This window comes from Astatotilapia calliptera, chromosome 17, assembly GCF_964374335.1.
Source record: "Astatotilapia calliptera chromosome 17, fAstCal68.1, whole genome shotgun sequence".
NCBI lineage: Eukaryota > Metazoa > Chordata > Actinopteri > Cichliformes > Cichlidae > Astatotilapia > Astatotilapia calliptera.
Window position 1 is genome coordinate 40,117,431 of NC_137438.1, and position 24,249 is coordinate 40,141,679.

Here is a 24,249-nt window from a genome sequence, read left to right on the forward strand (position 1 = left end):
TGTTGGTGGGACAGAAGCAGCACACTGTATCCTTGTCCTAACACAAACACTTATGTTTTTGTACAAGCATTTTAATAATGGTTCCTGCAATTTGAAATCATGCAGCCAAAGCAGATGCATTAAAAGTCTGCTGAAAAAGAAATCATCCAGTGATCTAGTGGTTGAATTTTGACCCACAATCTTGCATCATGTCCACACAAGATGAACATCTGAAGCCCGGTAGGCGCCGTGTGTGACATAATGTGTATTATATGTGTGTCTCATCCAAATGATGACAGTCTCAAACTGCCCTGTGGTGTTTTGAATTCAAATGAGTATTTTTTGAAATCAAAGCGCAGTCATTGTTGCCTCAGGGAAGGCCTGTGTCAGAGATTCTGACTGTCTTGCGTTCTTGTGGCACAGTGCTGTACTCAGCCTCCCTTTGGTTGTAAAGTCCTTGCATCCTCCTGCTAACACTGCACTGAGTGTATTTTCTGGGACAACATGCATGAAAGAGTGTGTCTGAGCTGCCATAGCTGTGTGTGTGTTTGTTGGGGGTTGGCGGAGAGATTCTCAGACGACACGGGGAAGAGGAAAGTGTTTCAGTGTTTCAGGAGCCTTGCGTGAATTATTCATCGCCCCTTAAGGTCTTTGTGGCTGCTGTATTGATGTTTCTTGCCATAAAAGTTGAGAGTTGCACGTACTGTAGTCACACATGAAAGGCGAGGCGAGCCGCGTCCGAGCTGCAGTGCAGCACGAGCAGGACAGGACGCTAAGTTCTAGCATCTAACAGCAGTCAGACCAGCTTGTTTTCACCTCTTTATTAGCTGCCAGCTAGGATTTGAACACAGACCTGAATCTACAGTGATGGCTGGTTTCTAGCATGATCTGGGTCTGGAGCTGAAAGCTACTTTCAGCTTATAAATGTGCCAAAAAGATCATAAAGAAACTCCTTCATGTAGTTGTAAGCTGCCCACCTCCACCTGAGTGCTAGATACACGATTAACAGTAATATGTTGCCTTGGAATATTTGGTTCCTGGTACATCGTTAAACTATAGAACTTGATAGATATTTTTATTTTGTATTTTTTCCTATCTTACTCCTATTACAGCTCACACACAGTATGCTGACATTAAGGGAAGTGGGCATCCTCATGCTCCTGTCCTCTCAAACACACTGTTTTGAGATCTACTTTCTGTTATTCAGCTTTAGATGGTCATTCGTGACGCTAACTTCCAAACGCTGTAGCACGGGGTTGTGAACGCCCCTTGCCCTGAAGCGCAGGTACCCTGGGTTACGATGAACCGAATGAGAAGAAGGGCTGTTGGCAAAGCCGGTGGTCTCTGGAAGAGAGATGCTGTTATCTGCTAATGTAGCTCTACCGCTGCTGGCTGCTTTATCTGTGGTGACTCATCAAAAACGCACACACACAAAGACGCATGCATACAACTGCTAGATGACACCAGACTGACTCTCCTGCACAGGAAGACAGGGGAAAGGGGAACGAAGCTCTTTGGCATTTAGATTTGTGCACCATTTGTTTTCACACATTCAATGATGGACTTGAACTTTTAAGGATCTTCCAAAGATGCACATGAGAACTGAAATGTCCAACCCTGTGAGTCTGTGAAGGTTTTCAGTCCTCCGGGTGATCGTAGTCGGAGGAGCTTGGAAAGAAAAGCGTCTGGACTTCTTTAAGTTTCATCCAAGAAGCTTCTTCAGTTCTAAGAGCAACTGGTGGAGAGTCCCAGATTTTAAGCCCAATGGGAGTGTCGCCCCAAGAGGGTCATGGACCCCCTATTGATCCGCTACCTAATCACACGAGTCAAGGTGTGAACATGGGTGCAGGTCACAATCAACCAAGGTTTGGGTGAACTCATTGTGAAGCCTTTCCTGAGGTCAGATGGCCCAGGACGTGAGTGGGTGTTCAGGCGTCTGGGAAGGATCTCAAAACTGGATTATAGATGGCAGACAGTTGGTGTCATAAGCCCCGCCCTCTGTTCAAAAGTGGTCGTTCACAGTGGACATAGATGCTTCTTTCACTCCTCTTTCAAACCATCTGTCCTCTCTGTCCAAAATGTGAACATTGGCATCCTCAAAGAGTGACCTTTGACCTTTAGATGCAGATGGACAGCCGAGACTTGTCCTGTGGCTCTTCTATAAATAACCCTGTGAGGTGCACGTCATCCAACCCTGTGCGACCTTCTTCTTCTTTGTGTTGCTCTCTTTGGGGCTCGTCACACAAATAATCAGCTAGGTGTAGCATCCTCTTCTGTCACAACTGCCCCCTGCATGCTCCTCCACTGCATCCACCACACGGTCCAAAGTCTTGGCAATCAGGGAAAAGAATAATAATTCTAATACGGATCAAACAGTATTTAGATTTTTCCCCAAAGTCCTTTGTGCTTCTTTCTAAACCACAGGGTCAACGATGGCCCTTTGTTTGGGGTCATTTTAGGGTTTAACAGTCTTTTAACTTTCTTGTGCAAACTCTGTGTAATGTCCATTTAAGAACAGAGCAATAATCCAGTGAATTCACCGACTCTTGCACCAGACTCTTTCTGGGCAACACCCTCACTTAAACTAAATATATTTCCAGCATAGAGAATGTGTCTGAAGTGGATTATCTCCTGCTGTGTGCTACATGTGAGAAAGGCCAGTTTTTGAGGATGTCTCCACCTTGTTTTTCCCCCCAATGCTGTCTGCAGTTCATCTGTAGTTCATGCTTCAGTTAAACAAATGCACACAAATACACTCGTCTGAACGCTCACAAACGTTTAGCACACACACTGGATTTGTGGAGCACAAACCCACAAAATGTGACCTTTTGTTAGTTTTAAGTGGACGTTTCCTCTGAAAGCCTGGGACAGATTTTAGGAGTTCTTCGTGATCACAGTCCTTAAAAAGTAAAAGGAAAAAAGGTTAACGTGGCAATAAGACCACCTATCCCAGGCACCTCTATCCTCCCGTCTAATAAAACAAGGCTTCCACTCATGAAGTGGCCCATGACTGACTGCTTACTTCAGCTCCGTACCTCCTGCTTTAAGACTTAAGCTGTTCTCCGCAGAGGAAACTCTTTATCTTACAGTCAACTCGAACTGTTATTCTTTAAAACACGTCTTTCCTGAAATTACATCTTTTTGTCATCACTGCCCACCCGCTCCCCAGCATTAGTTTTGATTCTGCAGCCGTTCTCTTACGCAAGCAGCGCTTGAAGCTCACATCCAACATTTATACTTGCAGTAAGCAGTTTTTCCTGCTTCTCTTACTCACACCGAGCTGTGGCACAGCCCAGAGTTCAGCGTGCATATATGCATTGGTTAGTAAAGATGAGAAAGGTCAGCTTACCAGATGCAGATAGTATCAATATGAACTGAGAACACAGAAGATTTGCAGTAAAATATATATTGAATATGAATAAAACGTGTGACATGGCTAAAGCACGGTGAGCTGCACAACATGAATCTTTAAATGAATCCATGTCAAATAAAACACATTATTTCAAAGTCTGTAAACCTTTTAGTCTCAATAAACTGATGCACGTGAAGAGACTGATGTTCTTAAGATGAACTGGGTGATAAAGTTTCTGCGGGGTCTCTTTTCTCGTTCCTCTCTTTCTTCCTGCCTACAATAAGAGTCAGTAGGAATCGTGTCACTCACAAGCTGCTTCTCTGTTTCTCGAGCCTCACCATGATTGCATGGATGGGATGAAAACAGCTCAAGGCTGCGATGATTGGAGACAAACCTTTTGTTGCAGATTGGAATTTTGTGTCTGCATAAAGATACTTTGATTATTGATGTGTCTTTGATGCATTTGAGACAAACTCGTGAGCGACCCTCTCAAAAACAATTAGCGGAGAGCCGCTGCCTAACTGACCAGAGGAGAGCTGAGTGGTTGTTTGTCCTGGAAGCATTTCCTCTTCAGTCTGCCTGACTGTTGGCAGGATGGCACAGTGGATTCAGTTACCGTCCTGCAAGCTGAAGGTCATGCATTCAGTTTGTCTCACGGCTACGTGTTGAAATAGCTTTGATCAATGCACTGACAGTCATACTTACCCAGGGATTTTTCTCACTGGGGTTTGTTTTGACAGTAGTGGGAAATGCACTGTAGGGAGTGAAGGTTGGCACAGGCTTTGCACAGTGCTCATAGACTGATTGATGGCCATTTCCATAAAAGTGTTTAGCCTGGTTTGTAGCCTGACACGCTTAGATTTTGAGTCTACAATGATGGGACAGTAAGGAAATGAGAACTCTGAACTTAGCACGAGCCAAATAAAAACTATGAAGGCATCACTGATACTTTATCTCTGTTAAAGTGAATGATTTTGAGGTTGACATACGTAATTGTTCTCACCAAAAGGTAAACACTTTCTTCTAAATTTGGGCAAATTTAGTCAGAAGTGTTATTTTGAAAAGAAGTCTTACCTGGAATCCTAATTAGTCTTATTAGATAAATTCAAGACATACATTATGGAATGATTTTTATGTCATAATGTTTGCGTGAGCTGAAACGTAATACGAGCAAAGAATTTCATTTTGTTGACACCATGCCTGTTTGGAGGCGGAGCCCAAAGGTGGGCGGGGCCCTAATGTGATTGGTCAGGCACCCGCGGTGGGTGGAGCTCTGCAGCCAGAGTGTACAGCTGTTGATTAATGGGACAGCAGAGTTTTTATTAGAATCCTCTGGTTTAAAATGAAAGTATTTGCTCGGATTCTGTTTTTGTTTGCACAAAGGTTATGAAATCAAAATAATATAATATGTTCAGATATACTTTGTGAAGCCTTATTGTGTATTCATCGTCCAGCCTTACAGCACTGTGCAGGTTTAAATGCTCTTGAGCAGTACTTCTCCAGGCCTTTCAAAGTGTTTATTTGTGCTGGAGGGAAGCATTTACATTTCTTTTTATTTCAACCAAAAAATGTCCAGGTATAGACCCCGTTTAGGTAAAGGCATCACAAACTATTTGTTCAGCCTGATCATATGAATCATACTTTCTTTTGTAACGCATGTACAGTGGGCCACATTTAACTGGAGAAGACATGGAGGCAGGTTAAACTATGGGTTGAAAGGAAGCTGTGTAAAAATAGTCGCCTACCTTCTTCGTGGCATTGGTATTCCCTAATTACAGTGGGCTTGTTAAACAGGATAATGCATCCCGGCACACTACAAATAAACTGCTCAGGAATGGTTCGAGAAACATGAAGCTGTTTGTAGTTTTGACCTGACCTCCAAATTCTCCAGATCTCAATCTGTTCGAGCATCTGTTGCAACTTTTCCTTGCGACTGTATGCTAATGCAATATTCGTGGTACATTACTCCCTCTAAGATTAAAGCTGGAACATTTCATTTCCTTTTATGAGGCTGCTGTGCTGACCAGCAGAATAGTGGTACAGTAATTACAGCTTCCCTGGCTGCTCACTGCCCTATACTGGATGTGCATTCAGCGATGCTGCACTGCTGCCAAATGTGCAGGGAGGCTGGCATATCGCAAGACAGCAGAGGAGGAGCTGAGCAGCTATAATGAAATCCCTGTAAACCTCAAACCTCAACTCAAAGCTGCATGCATGTTAATGTCAACTCCTTTTCTTGCTCAAGTTCTTCACTGTGAATCTGTCAGAACAGGATATAAATTAGCAAAAAAATCAATTCAAGTCTTCAGCTTTGAAGTGTGTGTTAGTCAGTAGCTCTGTGGGTAGAGGTCTTCCCCCAAGGTTAGATGCAGCAATTCAGTGCTTCAGCTTGTTAAGAATCTTAATGTGATTGAATTTTGACTTTATATTCAATTGACCCACAAGCTTTCCATTTTGTTTCCAACTCATTGATAAAAACATGCATCAGTCCCTGTTCCATTTCCTATTTGCACTTTTTCTAATCAGGAAAACACACCAAAGGTGAATAGACACTATTATTCAGTAAAGTAAACACAAGAGCTGCTAACAGTATTGAACTGCAGAAGGTTCTGCGTTGTAATCTGGAAGACATCTCATTGCTTCATTTAGTACATGCACAAAAGCATACAACTGAGCTCATTAATGACATCCGTTTTACATTAAAGAATGGGTAGTAATGACATCAATGAAGGCTCTGTTAAGTTATCTTATTGGCAACACCCATATTTACCTACTACTTGATATAATAATGGCAGGTCAATGAAGCTGAGTATTAGATAATATGATCAGGCAGCAGAGACCAGAACCGACCGATTTTCTGTGCTCGATGCGGTCAGGCTCACCTCTGTCCAGCTATGAGAGTCGTGAAAACTAGTGACTGTATAAAAGTCACATGCTAGCTACAGGTTGCTAGCATGTCACTTAGCTGCAGGTTGCTAGCATGTCACTTAGCTGCAGGTTGCTAGCATGTGTCTGTGGCCTATTCTTATCATCAGTGAGGCAGATAGAAAGTTCAGCAAAGTAAAATTTGGAGGAATTGCCACAAAAACATTTATGACAACATGTGTAATCAGACAGTTAAGCCATTATCATCCAGGTGAACATTAATTTGTTTTAAAGATGCTAACAGAAAGAAAGCAGCTAAAGCTAAAGCTGTCCAGAGCTCAGCCACAGGCCGGGAGCCTTGGTATGAGGCGTGTTGAAGCAGTTACAAGAAAACATATGGAGACAAGTTTAAAAGAGAAATAAGCTGATGTCCTGTTATCTGGTGACGTTATACTGGAAAATGATATAAGTTACATAAATCTTTTATTGGAACAATATGTGTGTTAAAGGTGGGTGTACAACAGCTCGTTTTCATTCAGCTCACTGTGGTGTTTAAATGTTGGGAATGTTTATCATGAGGTTAAACTTCCTGCTATATGTTTTAAACCTGGCTGTAAAGGTAACCTGCTACTGCCAGAGTTGGAATATCCAGTGCCTTGCCAACAGGCACTCCAGAAGCTTTTGTATAGTTGAGAGAGATGTTACAAACATTTATTATCAGTATGAGAGTATCTGCCAGTTGTTTTGGACGGCTTCTCGTGAGATGTGATCATCACTGTTTATTAAATGAAGTGTGTTTGAGCAAAACCTTCTACAGTAGTTTATGAGCTCTCTGTGGCAGGCTTTGTGCCCATTGCGGTTTTTAATTGACTCACTAGAAAGCCCTCACAGACACTGTCTGCTTTGCCCCTGACTTGATTTGAAAAAATAGATTTTGGGAAAACATTTAACCATCGTGTTCCTCGTGTTTAGTGTGACCGCACAATCAATGATCATATAAGAGACAATGGTAATTCTTGTCTCTCATGGACAGTATTAGCCATCAAGCAGTAATATTAGCAGCCCTATTGGAGCTATCAGTCATAGTAATATTACTATCAGCACAGCAGCTGTGGTTGTAATAGCAGTTAAAGGGCAGCGATCGGACGTCAGCTGGTAGTGCCATAACCAGCACAGCACTGCTGATATTCTCTATGAAGAGGGAGGAAATTGAATTTGATGTATGTATAGAAATTACACATAGTCTGCGTGTAATAAATCTTTCACTTGCAATGTGAGTAAAGGTATTCACCACATCTTGAGTCACACCAAGTGTGCAGAAAGGCTGAATCAGGAGCTGGCAGGCTCGAGTACAGTAGCCCGGAGGGCTGCATAACAGCATAATGTACACTAGTTATAAATCTGCCAGAAGCGTATAGGGCATCAGAACGTGGTCCAGATTGGACGGAGGAAAAAAATTCTAACTGTTCCAACTCTCTATTGTCCTATCTCTCTCCATCTTCACAGGAAAGAAGTCGTTTTACTGTCTTTATTGATCATGTGGGTTTATAGGGCCAACGGGATCATTCTGGAGAGTGGTTCTTCACATTCATTGCATTCTTTGCTCCAAATGACCTCGAGCAAAATCAAGTAATTGAACTAAAATGTCCACTGTCATCAATCTCTGCCTATCGGTCCATAACTGCTGCGGCAGCTTAAGAGAGAAGATGGGAACGGTTGGTTGAACTCCGGTAGGTTCCTCACTGTATGAACAGCGCTTTCAAGGTCACCTGGAAATGAAGTCATTATCAGCTGGAAGGCTGTCATCTCTACAACGTGTAGCTGTAAACTGCTAAAATACTTTTTGTTCCGACACACAGAGTTTAGTATTAGTGACATTAAGTTAAAAAAGGGGAAACTTCTTTTGAACGTGGGTTTCCCCGAAAACTCAACGTGTGCAGGTACACTGGTACAGCACATGTGAGTGAAATTCTTGTGTGCGAGCTTCACAAGCAACAGAGTTGTGCAAAAATACAATAACGTAAAACAAGCAAAATAAAATATAAATTGTGTATCGAGTTTGTATAAATATATACAAACTCGATACACAAAGGGTGTGGAGGAGGTTCGAACCGAGAAACATCTTTTTATATCCAGTGTACCACCGTGCTGCCTGAGTTAGTGTTTTATGACTGATCAAAATGATATGCTGATGTTTTCCTTCTAATTTCGAGGTTAACAAAGTCTGAGTTTTAACTCAACGGGACTCTGAATCCACCGGGCTTCATGGTTTAAAACAACAAATAATCCAGGTTTTGCTTCCAGTAACTTCAGCACCAAGGACAGTGCTCATTCACGCAGGTGCTTTTGGTCACTGAGTTTTTATTCTCATTTTCATTTTTATAAAGTGACTGTTTGCCGACATTTTTCAACACTTTTACTTTAGAGCAGGACTGTAAACAGTGAACAGCATCAAACTATGTACAGGCTGCTCTTTTGAACTCACAACATTAACAAAAATCCAATAATCCAAACGCTGATCTTCAGATTTCATTTGGAGCTTTTGCAGCCTTCACAGATTCACTTTCCCCGTTATTCCGCTTTTACGAGGAATAATCTTGAAGAAAAAGGCGTTCCACGTTTTATAAACCAACCCACACACTTGTGTTTACTTCAGACCCACGCATGCAAACAAACGCACATTTACACACGCATGCAAACACACACAGACACCCACGCCTGGCCGCAACACAGATGATGGGGAGGGTAAGCTGATATGGGAAAGCTTTTGGAATGCCAGATAACAGGATTAGACAAATTACATTTCAACTGTGACCGTGAATCCTGTTTGGATGGGTGACTTGTTTTCTCTCCACCATAAAGCTACGGAATATTCTGAAACTAGAACTTCGTATGCGAAGTCACAAATTTAAAAGAATGTAGGGCGGGGGTGTGAGGTGTATGTTTGGGCGCTCGTTGTCTGCAGAGTTTTGGGGGGATTTGATGTGTTTTATGTATAAAGGGGCGATTTATTGTCTTTCATCTGACAATGGTAATTTGATCATATCTTCAGAAGTCGATTTAAAGAAATATATGTCAACAAAAACACATATTTGTCATTACAAACTTTAAAACTAACTAATGAGCAATCCTTAATCTTACAGGACTCAAAGCTATGCTGTTTAAGGCCAGTGCGGGTTTGTAGTGTCTTTGAAGGAGCAGAGAGTGACAGTGAGTTACTGGTGGTCTGAACAATTTAAGATCCAAAAAATCAATCTTGCAAAAATCTTCTGGGGGCAGTCAAGGTCCTTCATATGCTCCTGAAGACTGATGGCCAAGAATCCAAAGTGAGCACTCCATCAAAGACAGAGCTGGCCTGGGAGAAGTGTGCATTACTCTGATTTGCCAAAACCACTAACTGGGGAAACCTGTAGTTTTACAATATGAAGGATCTTTGTCCTATAAAGGAAATGCCTTCCTGAACAGGGACAAAGAAAGGCAATAAAAATAAAATGCCAATGATCGCAGGCGTAAAACCTCTTAAGCATCAGCGAGTACCACGGCGCTCTGCACTGTGTAATCTTTGCATAGTATTATACGTGTCATCTAACACGAGGTGGAACAAAGCGCCTATCATATGCATGTAGCGTATGTCATAATATGAAATCAATTATGTGGAACGTAGCTTAATGCGGCCTGTTACTAACTACCAGGCCAAATCTGAAAGAACCAACATTTCACAACAGAACATCAAAGTGTTCCCTTATTTAATGGATAATATTCATTTTGAACTGAATGGCAGCAATAAAAATCAAAAAAGTTGAGATGGGAGCAACAAAAGGCTGGAGAGTTAAGTATGATTATGAGAAACAGCTGGAAGAACTAATGAAGTTCATTAGCAATAGTTCAGTGGTGTCATTGGGTACATACAGACCATCATACTGTCAAAGCGCTGCGAAGGCAGATCTTATGTGTAAGTAAGAATATTGATAATATAAAAAAACACCCTGGTGATACTTTGCTTCACTTTCCTTTTTCCCTTCTGGGAGTGAAGTGCATGACGGGAGCTCCAGTAACGTGTAGAAACTAAACATTGTGCTTAAATCTGAGACCTCAGCTGCTATAATAATGTATGCACGCACATTACTGCAAACCATCCCAGTTGCTCGGCCTCAGATGTTGTGCGATTAAACTGCAGTGTCGAGCCAAACTGGATACTTGTTACGAGTCCTGAGGCTCAGTGCTGTTCATAAATGAAATGCTGCTCCTTTTTGTACACCGACTGCTGCTAAGTGCTACGAAAACTCTGCTGTCACTTCTAATGAATGTTTTATGAGGATGTTCTGATGAGTTCACTAATGCTCAAGTATGTTTGGCTGTTTGAATATGTGTGTTTGTGTCACTGCGTCCGTGTAGGAGAGCGTTATTGGCGTGCCGGGCTCGCCGGCCATTGTGGGGGTTTTGATGGTCACTCTAATCTGATCCAACTTCCTTTCTGCTTGTACACGTGTGCTCATGCAGCGTGTACGGGATCTGTGTGTCTAAGTGGGCGTGTGGTGTGCGCCGCTGATGCAGACAGTTTGTCAAATAAACGAACCACAAATGAAAGTGAAGTTTGTCTTAAAGTGCTTGCAGAGCAACACGTAAACAGAAAAACAAGTCTGTTATTTCGTGCCTGCGTCTGAGTAAAGGATGATGTGGTGACAGCGGCGACTCCATTTCCATTTCCTCCTTGCAGCACAAGTCACCGTGCTGGCATTAATTATGAAAAATAGTTTGGGTTGCCGAGCCTGAGGCTGCTCACGGTGAAGAGAGTTATGATGAATGATGTTGAGAGGAATCTGTCAGCTGCCATCCAGTTTAGTCCGCACGCATAATTGAGGGCTGGGGTACTTTCTGACAGAAACATGGTTTATGAGCTCGGGTCCAGCGTAGCGGTTCAGATCACAGCCTTTTTACGCGGCGCTCGCTCCTTTTCTTCTCCTCGGACGTTATTTCCAAGTCTTTGTGGTTTAATGAAGGAATGGATGAATGTTCTTAACACCGGTGGTAGAGCAGGGCAATACGGCCAAAAATATTTACCACGATGTACATTTGAAAATTTGCGATAACGATATAACTGATGATATAATTGATGTGAGACAAAATACTTTACAACTCCTCAACTTTATTAGTGCAAAAAACAAACAAACATCAATGTATTTTCACTTAAACAAGCAGCTGTTTTTTTTTATCTGCATTAAAGTTCTATAAAAATTTAACAGTGCAAATGCAAATTCCTCGCTGACAGTTTAACCAAAAGGCGTTTCCAGTGGAAACTGGCCGACATATCCTCAGCATAACCATGTATAACATCCACAGAACTTAAAGAGGTTATACACACACAATACAGTAATATTATGTTGAAGCACAGTACGTATCACTCCGCGAGGCTCCGCCTACGATAGCCGTAATGCTCCGACAATCCATCAAGCGGTGCGGCTTCGTAGCTTAGCAAAGTCGTACTGAAACATTTGACAGATTTTTGAGCGCCGTGCCCATAAAATCGTTTCGAGGTCAGTAAACACAACCAGAGTTCATACATAAGGCACACGGGATTATAAGGGGCTCTGTCGACTTTCAGAAACATCAAAGTTTTTCTTTTTTCTGGTATGTGTGGGGTTTTTTGTCACAGCACTGTTTGTGTTTTTTGGTTTAAGTTAAACTCTTTGAATGATGGTTTTCTGTTTGTATTTATACTTCCTGCTTCCGTTCTCGCCTTACATTAAAACTTGCCTTTTGTTATCACCGTTCTCGCCTCCGCCCTGCATTTGGGTCCACTATCTCCTCACGCCGCGGGGTCAGGGTTGGACATTTTGCTTTTAACAGCCGTTGTTGTTGTTTTTATTGACTCATTTTATTTATTTATTTATTTTACGGCATCATTGTTGTGCATTCTATTTAGTTTAGTGGCATTTTACGTTGTTAAGCACTTTGTGCAGCATGGCCTTTGTGCTATAGAAATAAACTTGACCTTTTTGTGTCTGTTACTTGTGATAAGTGATAATACGAAAAAAGGATTTCTATTTAAATATTCCTGAGTTGTTTAATTGTGTATTTCTAAACGTTCTAACGTTTAAACTTTTTGAAAACTTTATAAAACAGGGTTTTTATGGTCTTGACAACCTGTGAGAACTGCTCACGGATGAAAACAATAATACAAAAACATCACATTAAAATGCACTCTTGTACTTGGTGTCAGTCAATCAAAAGTCCTTAATCACAGAAAATAAAACATTTAAAGTACATAAACCTCGTGAGCTGACATCCAGAGGGGCTAAATAGTCCGTCATGGCCTTATTATCTTATTCTCCATCTTTTTTCTCACTTATTTCTTCTCTTTATCTAACTTTGAACATTACTTTCTCCATGTGTGGAGCTAAGCGCGAGCTGCAGCATGCAGACACCATGTGCGCTTGCAAAAAAGTAGCTGGGTGGAGACCCAAATTGCACCCAGCTGTACCCTACACAGTTCACCACCAGATGGTGCAAAAGAGCAAAATCTGGACAATACAGCTCAACAAAGCATCAAATGCAAAAGACCGTTACATTGCTTTTGTTGTCAGTCAGACAACAGTCCGACAGTACTGCCAGACACGGCACCGAGATCTGAGGCAGTTTATCCAGCGGCCACAAATGTCTCTTTGCCGTAAGCGTTGGCCTGTCACAGACTGGTGACCTGTCTGCCATGTTCCCTGCCTCTTGTCCTATGACAGCTGGGAGAGAAAATGATTTAAAAATTCTGAGGATGTGTGGACGAGTTGTAAAAATGTTCATTTCTTTCTTTGAATTTATTATCATAGGCCATTTACATAAATTGTTTTAAAGATTAAATTGGCCAACTAATCATCAGCTAATTACTGGCTCGTGTGGCTGTGCTTAAAGCATGGCTGTAGACCCAGGGACATCACTCAGTTTGGGGTAGCCTTAATTTTACTCTCGTTTAAGAAAAAATTTAAAAATGTAATGTAAATGTACCAAGAGCGCACATTTACCATCTGGCTCTCTTCCACATCATGTCTTTATCCTGTCTTCCTTCTCTCACCCCAGCCGGTCGCAGCAGATGGCCCCGCCCCTCCCTGAGCCTGGTTCTGCAGGGCTCTCACCTGGAGAGTGTTTACAAAGGCCTGCTCAGAAAGCCGTTTTCCTGTAAAATAACAATTATCGTTTTCCTGTAGCCTGAATTTCCTCTTTAATGTCTTTGAGGACAATAAATGCTGAGATAAAAGAACATCCACCTGTCGTCAAAACCAGCCACAACCACTGCTGTATCATATTCGTTACATGAAGTTTTGTTGTTGTCAATGTTTTTTGAGTTTGTGAGACTTCTACATCATCAGTGTGATTTTTTTTTTAAATAAACTGCCCAATACATTTTAAAGATATAAACTGGAAAAGAAAAATGTCAGATATAGGAAATTAAAACTTGTAAATGCAAATAAATATTGAATTTAAAACCATTTAAAGACTGGTGGAGGTAAACGCTCCACTTTAAAAAAGTACAGCGGCCATGTATCGCGGGAGTTATGTTCTAAAAATAACCCATGATAGGTGACAGCTCTGTTTTTTTACAATGATTATAGATGTTTTAAGGCTGTCAAACCCGTCACTACACACTTTATACTCTTTTCTCAGACAGACATGAACATTTTCACACTTTATCTCGTGTTTAAACTCTCAAAGTTCAAACCTTCATAGAAAAATAAGTCCAGGATTATAGAATGAAGCCAAAGATCAAACCCTGTTTTCAGGCCAACAACACGGGAACAGAGCAGCTGCCAGAGAATTCAACATTAATGAATCATTAATGAATCAATGGTACAGAAGTAGAGGAAGCAAGAAGAATGAGTTGAGTAAAGTTTGACTTCTCTGACTGTTTTATTTTGCTTAATGCGCCTTATAATCCAAAAAATACGGTAACTTCTACCTTCCTTAAGCATGTCCAGAAGTCCAACTTTTTGTGCGATGGTTAGCATCTTCCTCTGCCTTCTGGGTGCTACTGCAGGAGCCTTTGACCGTGCAAAACGTTTCATCTGCATTGTTGTGTGTGTTGGGGAGAAAACGTACAAACATACAGTGCAGCACTAAAGAGTCACGCTGCTAGCGATGGAAGATTTATGTAAATTTGACAAGCTGAACGCATTCTGTACTGTACAGGAGACACGGCACGGAGGAGATTGCTTGACAGTGGTCTACAGCCAATCAGGACGCAAAAAAGCCTTCAAAATTACACATAAAAAAATGAGCGAAACAGCGAGGCCGTGAAAGGTGAACCGCTTCATAGCGAGGGAACGCTGTATTCTGGTTATTATTTCATGATTCAAGCTTTAAAGGGTTAAACATACCTGATTACACTTTTTTGTGCTTTTTAACCTTAATTACGACAGTAGAGAGAAACAGGGACCAGGATAGCTCAGTAGGTAAAGTGGTTGCCCCGTGATTGGAAGGTCGGGGGGGGGTTTGAACCCACTGAACGGATACCTGAGGTACCCTGAGCAAGGTACCGTCCCCACACGCTGCTCCCCGGGCGCTGCACTGGTGGCTGCCCACTGCTTCACTGGGTGAATGGGTTAAATGCAGAGGAGTAATTTCCCTACAGGGACTAACACATACTCGTTGTTGTTGTTGTTGTTATTATTGTTATTATTATTAGGAACACTGAGACCAGGGTGAAGACACGACCTAAATGATCTTCAGATCTGAGTCTCTGCATTAGTCTTCTGGCATATGCAGCATGTGATGCAAAAACAAGTCTGATGAATGAGACACCAGTGAGCTAACTGTTATCTGCACCTCTGTTAAAGTGCACTGAGAAGAATGATTTGTCATATTACATTTACAGGAAAAACAAACACATAAATCCACTCGCATGTCAAACAGCAGAATTGTCAGGAGTAATTCTGGGTGTCATGCACGAGCGTAGCACGAGTAGCATATCTGTATTCTTTTTAAATTCATTAAAGCATTCCTGTCTCTCCCTTCACCAACATCTCCTGCCTCCACCCGTCTCACAGGATGGACATGTTTTTATCAGCAGGCATAGATTTTACTTCACCTGGACCTGCCTCAGGCTGCAGACCCAAACCCCGACCAGTCGAGGCCATCGCTGCTAAATCACTTTTACTGCTGCTATCCCATAATGCTGTGTGTGTGTGTGTGTGTGTGTGTGTGTGTGTGTGTGTGTGTGTGTGTGTGTGTGTGTGTGTGTGTGTGTGTGTGTGTGTGTGTGTGTGCTTTCCAGTGTGGATAAGAGAGAAGATGTGTGTGACGATTTAGACTTTGATGTGTTCAAACATCAGTGCTCTTCTCATTTTTTGTCTCTCTGGCTGTTTAGAGTGAAACTGAACTATTGATCGGTAGAAGGTAAAAAGGGGGACACAGTTATGATGCGATCATATGTATTTGAGTTTATTGAACCGTTTTTATCTGGTGAAGTAGTCAACAAATAATCTTTGTTGTTTGCAGGAGTATTTGCCACTTTACATTATTTGCTGTTATTCTTGTTAATATTTGTGTTTTTTCTGATAGAACAATGAAGTTTTCTTATCTTCTTTTCTGCTTTGTTTTCCCTTCTTCTTCTTCTTCTTCTTCTTCTTCTTCTTCTTCTTCACTCGTAGTGACTGTAGTCATTCCTTCAGGCCTGTTAATTGTAACAAGCCACTGTCCCCTGTGAGAGCTTTATTGTACTCTTGGTACCATCTTGTGGAAGAAAACAGTTACTACAATTAACATTTCTGTCTCTGTCCCCTCAGAGATACAGCAGGCCTGTGAGATAAAGTGAGCCCTCACCTTTGACCTGATTTTAACCATTTCAAACACTCTTCTGATGTAAGTTTGATCTGTCTGTCTCACCGTCCGTCCGTCCGTCTGTCTCATATTATTATTATTTGTCTCCTTTCAGGTGTTAAGCAGCTTTGCTGAACGTGAGTATATCAACACTTGTACGTGTGATTGTAATATCACGTTTGCCACAATGCAAATAATTTTATGTTGTTGACATAAAATTCTCCCACTCTGTCTCAGCTAATTGGATCAGTGCATTTGGCGTTGAGTTTCTGCACAAAGTTACACAAAGTTATGTCAAAGTTGCTTCGATTTTAATACTTGCACAAAGTAAAATAATCATTTTAGCTTCAAAACACTGGACTTTGTTGATGAATATGCTAATTTTAGGACTTCATTTCTATACGTCTGTGCACGTTATTGTTTACTTGTAGTTGTAAATATCCTAATTTAAAGTTGTATGTTCATACTTTGAGTAAATAAATTGATTTAAAGGTGAACACTTGAATTACAGACGTAGAGAATCCACAAATGTGTCGTTGCCCAACGAATGATAGACCTCACTGTTTATTATACTGTTGGAAGAGGTTGAGCAGCCTTGCATGACTTCACGCTTCATATCGGGTCAGCAGTGAGAAAGCTCTTTCTAAATGCATTTCCTGTCTCAGAGTTTGATGGAGAGCTGGTCGGATGACAGCTGGAACTGTTGTCATAACCGGAGGAATACTGGCCACAGTGATACTTCTGTGTATCATAGCCGTGCTGTGTTATTGTAGACTCCAGGTATGTTTATACTACTTTACTATACTGTATAGTTCATCCTATCTGCTTCTCAGTGGAGCTGCTTTCTTTTAGAAATATAGAAATTAGCCCCAATATCTTTATAAAAGGACACAAAAAAGGACTCGGAAGATGAGGCATTCATTTGTCTTTGAAAAATAGGATTTTTGGACTCTGTAACAGACGCAGTGTTGTCGAGCCACACTATAGATTGAATCCACACAGGAAACAGTTGAAGTTGTACTGAAAGGAAATTATTACTGGGAGCATCCCGGTGGCTTCTTCAGTGTATGTTTATTTGTCAGAAAACCTGAGTTTAGCCACAGCAACGCCTTCTTCTCTCTCTGCAGTACTACTGCTGCAAGAAGAATGGGTCTGACAGCGCCTCCATCTCTCAGCAACACTTTGCCTGCAACGCCTGCAGTGTCTCAGGCCTGGACGGACCCATCATCACCCCGCTGTCCCTGTCGCCACCGGTGCCGCCCAAATCCTACAAACCCACCAAAACCACCAGGGGGCGACGCAGCTACTGTCCCACCTGCTCACCCTACGACTCGCCCTTTTACATCCGCACTACAGATGAAATGCGCAACGGTGGCGAGCGCATCACCTACATGCCCACGCACTATGACAACCAGGCGCTGTCGATGCCGTTGCCCGCGGTCCGAGGCTCCCTGCTGAGGGAGACGCAGCGAGGTCGGCCTCCTGAATTCTACACCAACACCCGCGCCATCAGCACCGAAGTGTGACCACCCCCTCCTCTCTAACGAAAAAAGAAGAAAAAAAAAAAGAAAATTCCTCCTTGACCTTTGACCTTTACACACACAGATTCCCCTGTGTTCCCTTACACACACCAGCACCACCACTAACACAACCACTAAACAAAAACAAAGGCTGGCTGTTTGTGGAGATTCCTTTATCCCGTTTGTTCGCTGAGAAGATGAAACTGACTATAAAGAGTTCCTTCCTTTATATTCTTAAATTGTACATTTTCATGCTCACTCAGAAAGTAATAATTCTGCGATTCACAGTAGATTAAAGTCCCTAAACCCTGAATTAAGGGTGTGGCTAAACGCTTACACACTCCTTCACTGTCGACTGTTTCCGTGTCTTTACCGACCGAGGGCTATTATGGATAAGTTGTGGGATAATTTTTTTCATGCTACATATCTTCCCAGTGACTGCCATGAAGTAATATAAAGAGGTAAGTAGCAAGTATGAAGCAATTTTATCACAATTGCAAGAAACGATGCCCCGTGTAGTCCTGGGAGGCGTTCAGGTAACGTTGAGGAGGCTGGACGACTGGAGATTTCTCTATGCAAACTACCGCAGCTCTTCATCTCCTTTCAGCGAGTTTCATGTCATCGGTGATATTGTGAAGGGGGTAATATTGGGATTGCTGTGCCCAGCAGTGAGGTGTGATGCTGAGGCACGTGTAGATAGACACGCTGTGAGCATTTAGAAACGGCGGCAGCATTAAAGCTCGAGCTTCCCCTCTGATGTGGAAACCTGTGAACGAACAAAGGATGCCTGAGCCCCCCGAATGCAGCAGTGGGACACGTGAAATGGACTGAATGAAATTCTCTTTACTGACAGAAATGCAAAAAGTTTGAAATGTAAATAGTAACCAGAAAACGTTGGTGACAGAGGGGGAGCGATGCACGCTGGGTGTTTAAAGAGGGATTTACTGATTCGTGCTGTTTTGTCTACGCACTCTTCCTGCTCTCAGAATGATGCAAATATCCACATTCATTGACATTCATGTTGTTTTTCCCCTGTATGGTGAGAAGGTGTGCGTACGTCCTTTCACAGTGCTCCTTTTCTACATGATGCTGTGTTGCTTGCGATAATATTTGCTGTTGTTGTTTTGATATCTGTGTGTACAGCAGGGGTCGGAGGCCTGAATAAGCAGAGCAAGAAACCTGTGTGGGGTGAGAATGTTGGAGAGATCCAAGTATTTAGGAACAAAATCAGATGCACTTTTCTAACCTCTCCTCCAGCCGTGCATAATCAGACTTTATTACCAGCTTCTTAATTACTTTTTCATAATTAAATCAATTTTAACTGCAGTGCCATTATTATGCTGTGCATATTCAACCTTCTGAAAGAATTGGTTTTCTCCAGATTAACTAACACGAGCAAATAAAGAACTAACAGCATATGTACAGAGGTTTCAGTCGGTGGAATGAGCTGAACGACGTGGACATGTCGCTGCCGCTACGATAGTTTTATTGTCATTATTCAATTATTTAGACATTGTATTACCTGCTATCTATTTTACTCTTTACTTAACCAGTAATCTTTGAAAAATATTAAAGAAAATGATTTTTAGAGATGTGGTTAAAACACAAATGAATACAAAAACGGTGTTATTTAATGGTGTTAACTTTTGACAAATAAAAGATTTGTAACTGCTTAAATGGACTTTTTGTGTGGTTATTCTCACACACACACACACACACACACACACACACTATTAGTTAGTTACTGAATACACATCTAAACTGTGCTACATTTGCACATCTTGCTTGTCTTTGTCATGTCTCATCCTGCCAATAATTTGAACCTGGTTTTCAAAACCACTGCGCACTTTGTCTCTGTCCTGTCTTTGTTTATCGTACAGTTAATATTGTATAGTTATCATTATAGTATTGTACAGTTAGTCATTAGTACCTTTTATCCCTTACTTTACCAACATTCAGCACGTTATTTATTTGTATTTTCTAGTTTTATATCTCTTGGGGATATATTATTATATACTTATAAATGCACCATGGGGGGCTTAGGGTGAAGCAGAATTTCAGCACTCTGTATACTGTCCATACTGCTGTATTGACAATAAAGCTCTTGAATCTTAAATATATATACAAAAGTTTCTTTTCATATAAGGCAGGGGTGTGGCCTGTATATTGACGTGAAGAAATCTAATGCAAGTGCCTTTTTTTTGTTAGGGAGGATTTGTTGGTTGTTGAGTGCGAAGTGCTGCCACGTGTGAAAGAGAGGACCGATGAATCTATGAACACTACATTTTGGGAAATATTTGTGGCTGTTTTCTTGTTTGTTTTGTATCACTTGGACACTAAAGTGACCCTCCAATGAGACGGATGTGCCAGCAGCTCATTTAAGTCTGAGACTCTGATAAAGGAGACAGACTTTCTTGTAATTTTTAAAAAATATTTTTCTTTGGACACTGGCTGCTTTTTCACGAAGTTATTGTAGCTGACCACAGGACTCAGGGGAAGAACCAGGGTTGTATCTACACAGAACAGACGACTTGGCAAAGAGTTTTGTTCACATTTCTTTAGTTGAATCTACAAAAGCTACAGCAGATGAGCAGTATCCAAAAGTCACGTCAAGTCAATAGCAAACAATCCTGAAAAGACCTGACACAGGACCTTAAAGATGCATCTGGCCCTTCAGTCGATCCATCTGTTCACTGAAGCCTCGATGGAAACGGTCTCAGTGGAAGGGCGACAGTCAAGAAGCTGTTTTTAGGAAGGGAAAGAGTGAGGAAAGGTTGAGATATACCAAATTACACAAGAGCTGGACTGTAAATCACTCAGCACAACAGGTCTTATGGAGCGATGGATTCAACTTTGACATTTTTGGTTCTAAATACTTGTCAGTATATCTGGAGATCAGGAGAGGAGAGAGGTACAACAGTGAGTGCCTACAGCCATCTGTAAAACATGCTGGACGCTCTACATCTCAGCCAGTTATGTTCACATCTTTTTAAAAAAATGATGGAATTATGGACTCGGAAAAGTTACCATGCAGCATTTTCTGAGAAGCATCTGATTGGCAGCAGTTTCATTTTGGGTCATGACTATGATCCCAAACACACTGAATGCAGTGAAAACATACCTGGATACAAAAACATAGAGCCTATAGACCTCAACGGGATTGAAACGCTTTTATGTGTAAACTTTGTTTTACCTTAGCTTATTGTATTTCTGTGTATTATTGCATGTTTTTAGTCAATTGCTGCTTAAAAAAAAATCATATATTTATTCATGCATGCTCAGCTCAGAATCAGTCGAAGGTTTAAGGGCAGAAAAGAAAATGAAGCTTTCAGTAACGTTTTTAATCATGAGCCGCTCTGACCACATGAAGTTTGACCCCCGGGTAATCATTGTCATGAGGCACACAACCACTACAAGATAAAGTCATCAGTTTGCAGAACAAAGTCTTTATTTACTCTCAGTTTCAGTCAATTGTAACCACGTGTTTAACAAAAACAAAAGTTTGCTTTTATTTTTTGTAATATGGCAATTTTACACGAACGAAGGACGTATAAATATATACAGTTTACTACAGCCAGACTATAGGAGCACGGCGCATGCGTGAGATAACGCTAAAATTCCAAACCGGAAAGCGAGTGATTCCCGAGTGATTCATCTCAAACACACACGATCTTCGTTGCAACTCCAGCAGGCAACTCTGAGGCTCAAAACAAGTAAGTTGACAGCTCTCTTATCAACACTTGTGATCATCGCACTGTCACGTTTACCTTCACAAACTACACGAATGGCGCTTTCCTTCTCCCCCCCCCCTCATTTTCCCTCCGAGTAGTGGTCTGAGTGTGTTGGACTTCGAGCTGGTTAGCGTTAGCCAAACTTAGCTTTAGCTGTTATATGTAGCCTGTCACGTACAGGTACTGCAATGTAAACCCTGCCTTCACCTTTTTGACAACTGGCTGCTTGTCTCGAGTTGTGCTGGTGACAAGTTTGTGTTCGTGTCAGCGTGGTGTTAGTGGCTCTGTGGATAAGTTAGCCCGCCTGTCGTTTGCGCTCAGTTAGCTAGTGAAGGAAATCTGTTCGCTTTACAAATGTGTGTTTGACAGCAGCTGAGATGCGTTTCTGGCGTAATGCCATGTCGATGTCGTTCAGCTGTCGTTAAACTGCTGTTTGAAGAAGAAAGCTGCCAAGTATGGCGAGCTAGCCTGCGGTGGTGGTGATACGGGCCTGTAGTCATCATCGGTGAGAGGAGCAGTAACAGTTTACTGCAGTAATTAACGAGAGAATTTCCCCTTAACACGGGAGAAAACATTTCTGAGTGTCAAACCACAAACACTGCCAGGTGAAGGCGGTGCAAAGATCTCCGAGCCAACACCTGAACGTGTCTTATTCAGAAAGCTTTAGCTAAGTGTTCAAACTAATGTGTCTGTACATGGTCCCAGCAGCTGTTCCCCTGTCTGTGTATCAGCTCCAGGATGACATCATCAGTACAGGAGACGTGCAGGACTTTATCCACAAACCGCAGCTGGATGTGTGAGATGGCGCTAGGGGTTTAAAAGATGTAAATGATAAGGGTTTGCTTTGTGAGAGAACACGGGGAGGAGGTGCAATGATACTGCTGTTTTCTAGTTGGCAACATGAGAGGAATATCATGTTTCGTGGCCAGCTGGAGAGGAAAACAAGTGAAGTGGTGTGTCAGTGTTTTCTGATTAAAGGCAGCACGGTAGCATGGGGGTCAGCCTCACAGCAGAGCCAGGTTCTAACCCTGGTGCCTTTCTGTGTACACTCTGCATGATCTCCCTCTCTACTCTGGCTTCCTCCCACAGTCCAAGGACAGGGACTCGGTGGGGTTCGGTTGATCGGTGATTCTAAATGTGAGTGCAGCTGGTCGTCTGCCTCTCAGTCCTGCGACACACTGGTGACCTGTCCAGTGTGGACCCCGTCTTTATGCTCCATCCTCCCCAACAACCCTGAATTGGATAAGCAGAAGAGAACGGATGATTAAGGAAAGAGCCGGGCTCTTTACTACAAAGGACATCTAATGCCTTTGTTTGTAATTCTTTGCAGATTCACCAGTGAACTCGTGGGTGCTGCTGTGTGAAGCAGCTGATTATCACGTCCTGATATGCATTTTTATTTTCTGTTGTTTTTAGCTAGATCCACGTGTCTCCTGGGACTGGACTTGGCTTCATCATTGTTATTGTGATACAAACGTCCGTTTTTCATGTGTTCCTGTAAAAAGCGTTGTTTCCTCAAATACAACGTTATTGTCCCGTCGTCCGAGTCAATAAAGCCGCTTTTACTGAGTACCGGGGAACTGCACATAGTTCCTCAGATTCAGAGTAATTCCCAGTTGGAGTTAACAAAATATTTTGGGGTTTTTATTTGCCACGTGGGATGTGTGGAGTCATCAGATGGGAGTCTTTATGGGGAAAAGACTTAACTAGGACAACCTGTAACAGAATCTTTTTGGACGTACAGGCACACACGTATAACGTGATAACTGTCAGATTAATCAGTGATAAAAAGATTGTAAAATTTTATTGACATGGAGAAAAACGGGTAGTATTTAACAACAATCAAGCTTCTGTATGCTTTAACAGCCTACGCCAGTTAAAGCATACAGTAAACTGGAATAAACAAGTGACAGGCTGGGCTTTGTCCCTGGCTTCAAACCAAGGGTGTTTCTTTGGCTTACTTTAAAAAGTGTTTTAACACAGCGGCCCTGAAAGCTAACCAGTATAACTGGAACAATTGGCCCTTTAGATTTACTAAAAAGCTCTTGATGTGCTGCTGTGATGTACAGTGTTCAGCACATGTTGTCTCAAAGGTACACTGAAGTGTGAAACCCTGAACGTCCTGCTGGTTGAGGTAATTTTGAAAGTGCTATAAACAAAAACGTACAAGTTGCATGAAAATAACTGTGGTGTCAGACCTAACGGGAAGTGATTCAGTGTCAGGTGTCAGGTGTCACTTTCACCAGCAAACTCCAGAGCTCTTTAACTTAATTTTGTCTGTGTGGAGATGTCTCAGTCATGTTCAGATGTCAGACCTGGCTCTGGTTACTTGTATCAATGAAATCAATCAGCTTGCCCTGCTGGCCTTACAGGAACATGGGTACAGGGAAATGAACTATTTGTCAGTGTGAATGCCACACCCAAATCCTAGAAAGAGACCACCTGGTCAGACACGAGACACCTGTCCAACACGTACCCAGTTAGCAGTTTTTATATGCTTGATTATAACACAGGTGCACTGGCTGAAATGTAGATGCAGGCAAATGACTGCACGTAAAGGAAACACAGCTTATCTGCTCTTAAAATAGTAACCCTAACCTAACCCTTTCAATGTATTATGTTTTGTACCAGGTTAACAGGTTTGCTGTGGTGCAATGGCAGGTTTATTCAGCGCGCTGATGGCACTTAATCTTTCTGTCAATGACAGGAGGCAAAGGAGCAGACGGCAGGTTGGCCACGTCGTCTAAAACACAATAAGTTATGCAATGGAGACATGTTGCAATGATAGCTGCAGCTAAAGATGCCAAAACACATGGAAGAGCTGGGATTAGACGAAGCCAATCCTCAAATGAAGTGTCACGAGTGTTTGTGTCCACCATCCTCCAGGACGTGGGGTCAGGTCACACGCTGTAGATAAAAATGTTGTATCTGCGATAGAGCAGCAGGGTCCTCACTCACCCTTACAGACATATTGTGGCTGGTGAGCCCAGCTCATGTG

At 42.1% G+C, this 24,249-nt stretch overlaps 2 protein-coding genes and 1 long non-coding RNA gene across 8 annotated transcripts in view; 2 read left to right on the forward strand and 1 right to left on the reverse strand.

The window, feature by feature from the left end:
• fam163ab (family with sequence similarity 163 member Ab) overlaps window positions 1–19,197 on the forward strand; it is a 36,069-nt gene extending 16,872 nt beyond the window's left edge. For 2 of the 5 annotated variants that reach the window (XM_026147920.2, XM_026147922.2), the window contains exons 2-5: window positions 15,967–16,042; window positions 16,116–16,137; window positions 16,666–16,780; window positions 17,128–19,197. In XM_026147920.2, the coding sequence (XP_026003705.2) occupies window positions 16,688–16,780; window positions 17,128–17,526 (492 nt within the window). In that variant the 5' untranslated portion in view covers window positions 15,967–16,042; window positions 16,116–16,137; window positions 16,666–16,687 and the 3' untranslated portion in view covers window positions 17,527–19,197. Of the gene's footprint in view, window positions 1–15,966; window positions 16,043–16,115; window positions 16,138–16,237; window positions 16,781–17,127 lie in introns of all 5 variants that reach the window. The other 3 variants (XM_080291449.1, XM_026147921.2, XM_080291450.1) reach the window with 3 other exon arrangements.
• An 865-nt stretch (window positions 19,198–20,062) lies between these two features.
• On the reverse strand, window positions 20,063–20,877 carry LOC145421612 (uncharacterized). Its single transcript, XR_013902986.1, has 2 exons — window positions 20,714–20,877; window positions 20,063–20,262 (listed from the first exon to the last, which is right to left on the reverse strand). It is a non-coding gene; the product is annotated as an uncharacterized LOC145421612 (long non-coding RNA).
• A 218-nt stretch (window positions 20,878–21,095) lies between these two features.
• Window positions 21,096–24,249, forward strand: part of rabgap1l (RAB GTPase activating protein 1-like) — a 91,910-nt gene continuing 88,756 nt past the window's right edge. For both annotated transcript variants that reach the window (XM_026147220.2, XM_026147221.2), the window contains exon 1: window positions 21,096–21,233. The gene's annotated coding sequence lies outside the window, so the exon portion shown is untranslated. The remainder of the gene's footprint in view (window positions 21,234–24,249) is intronic.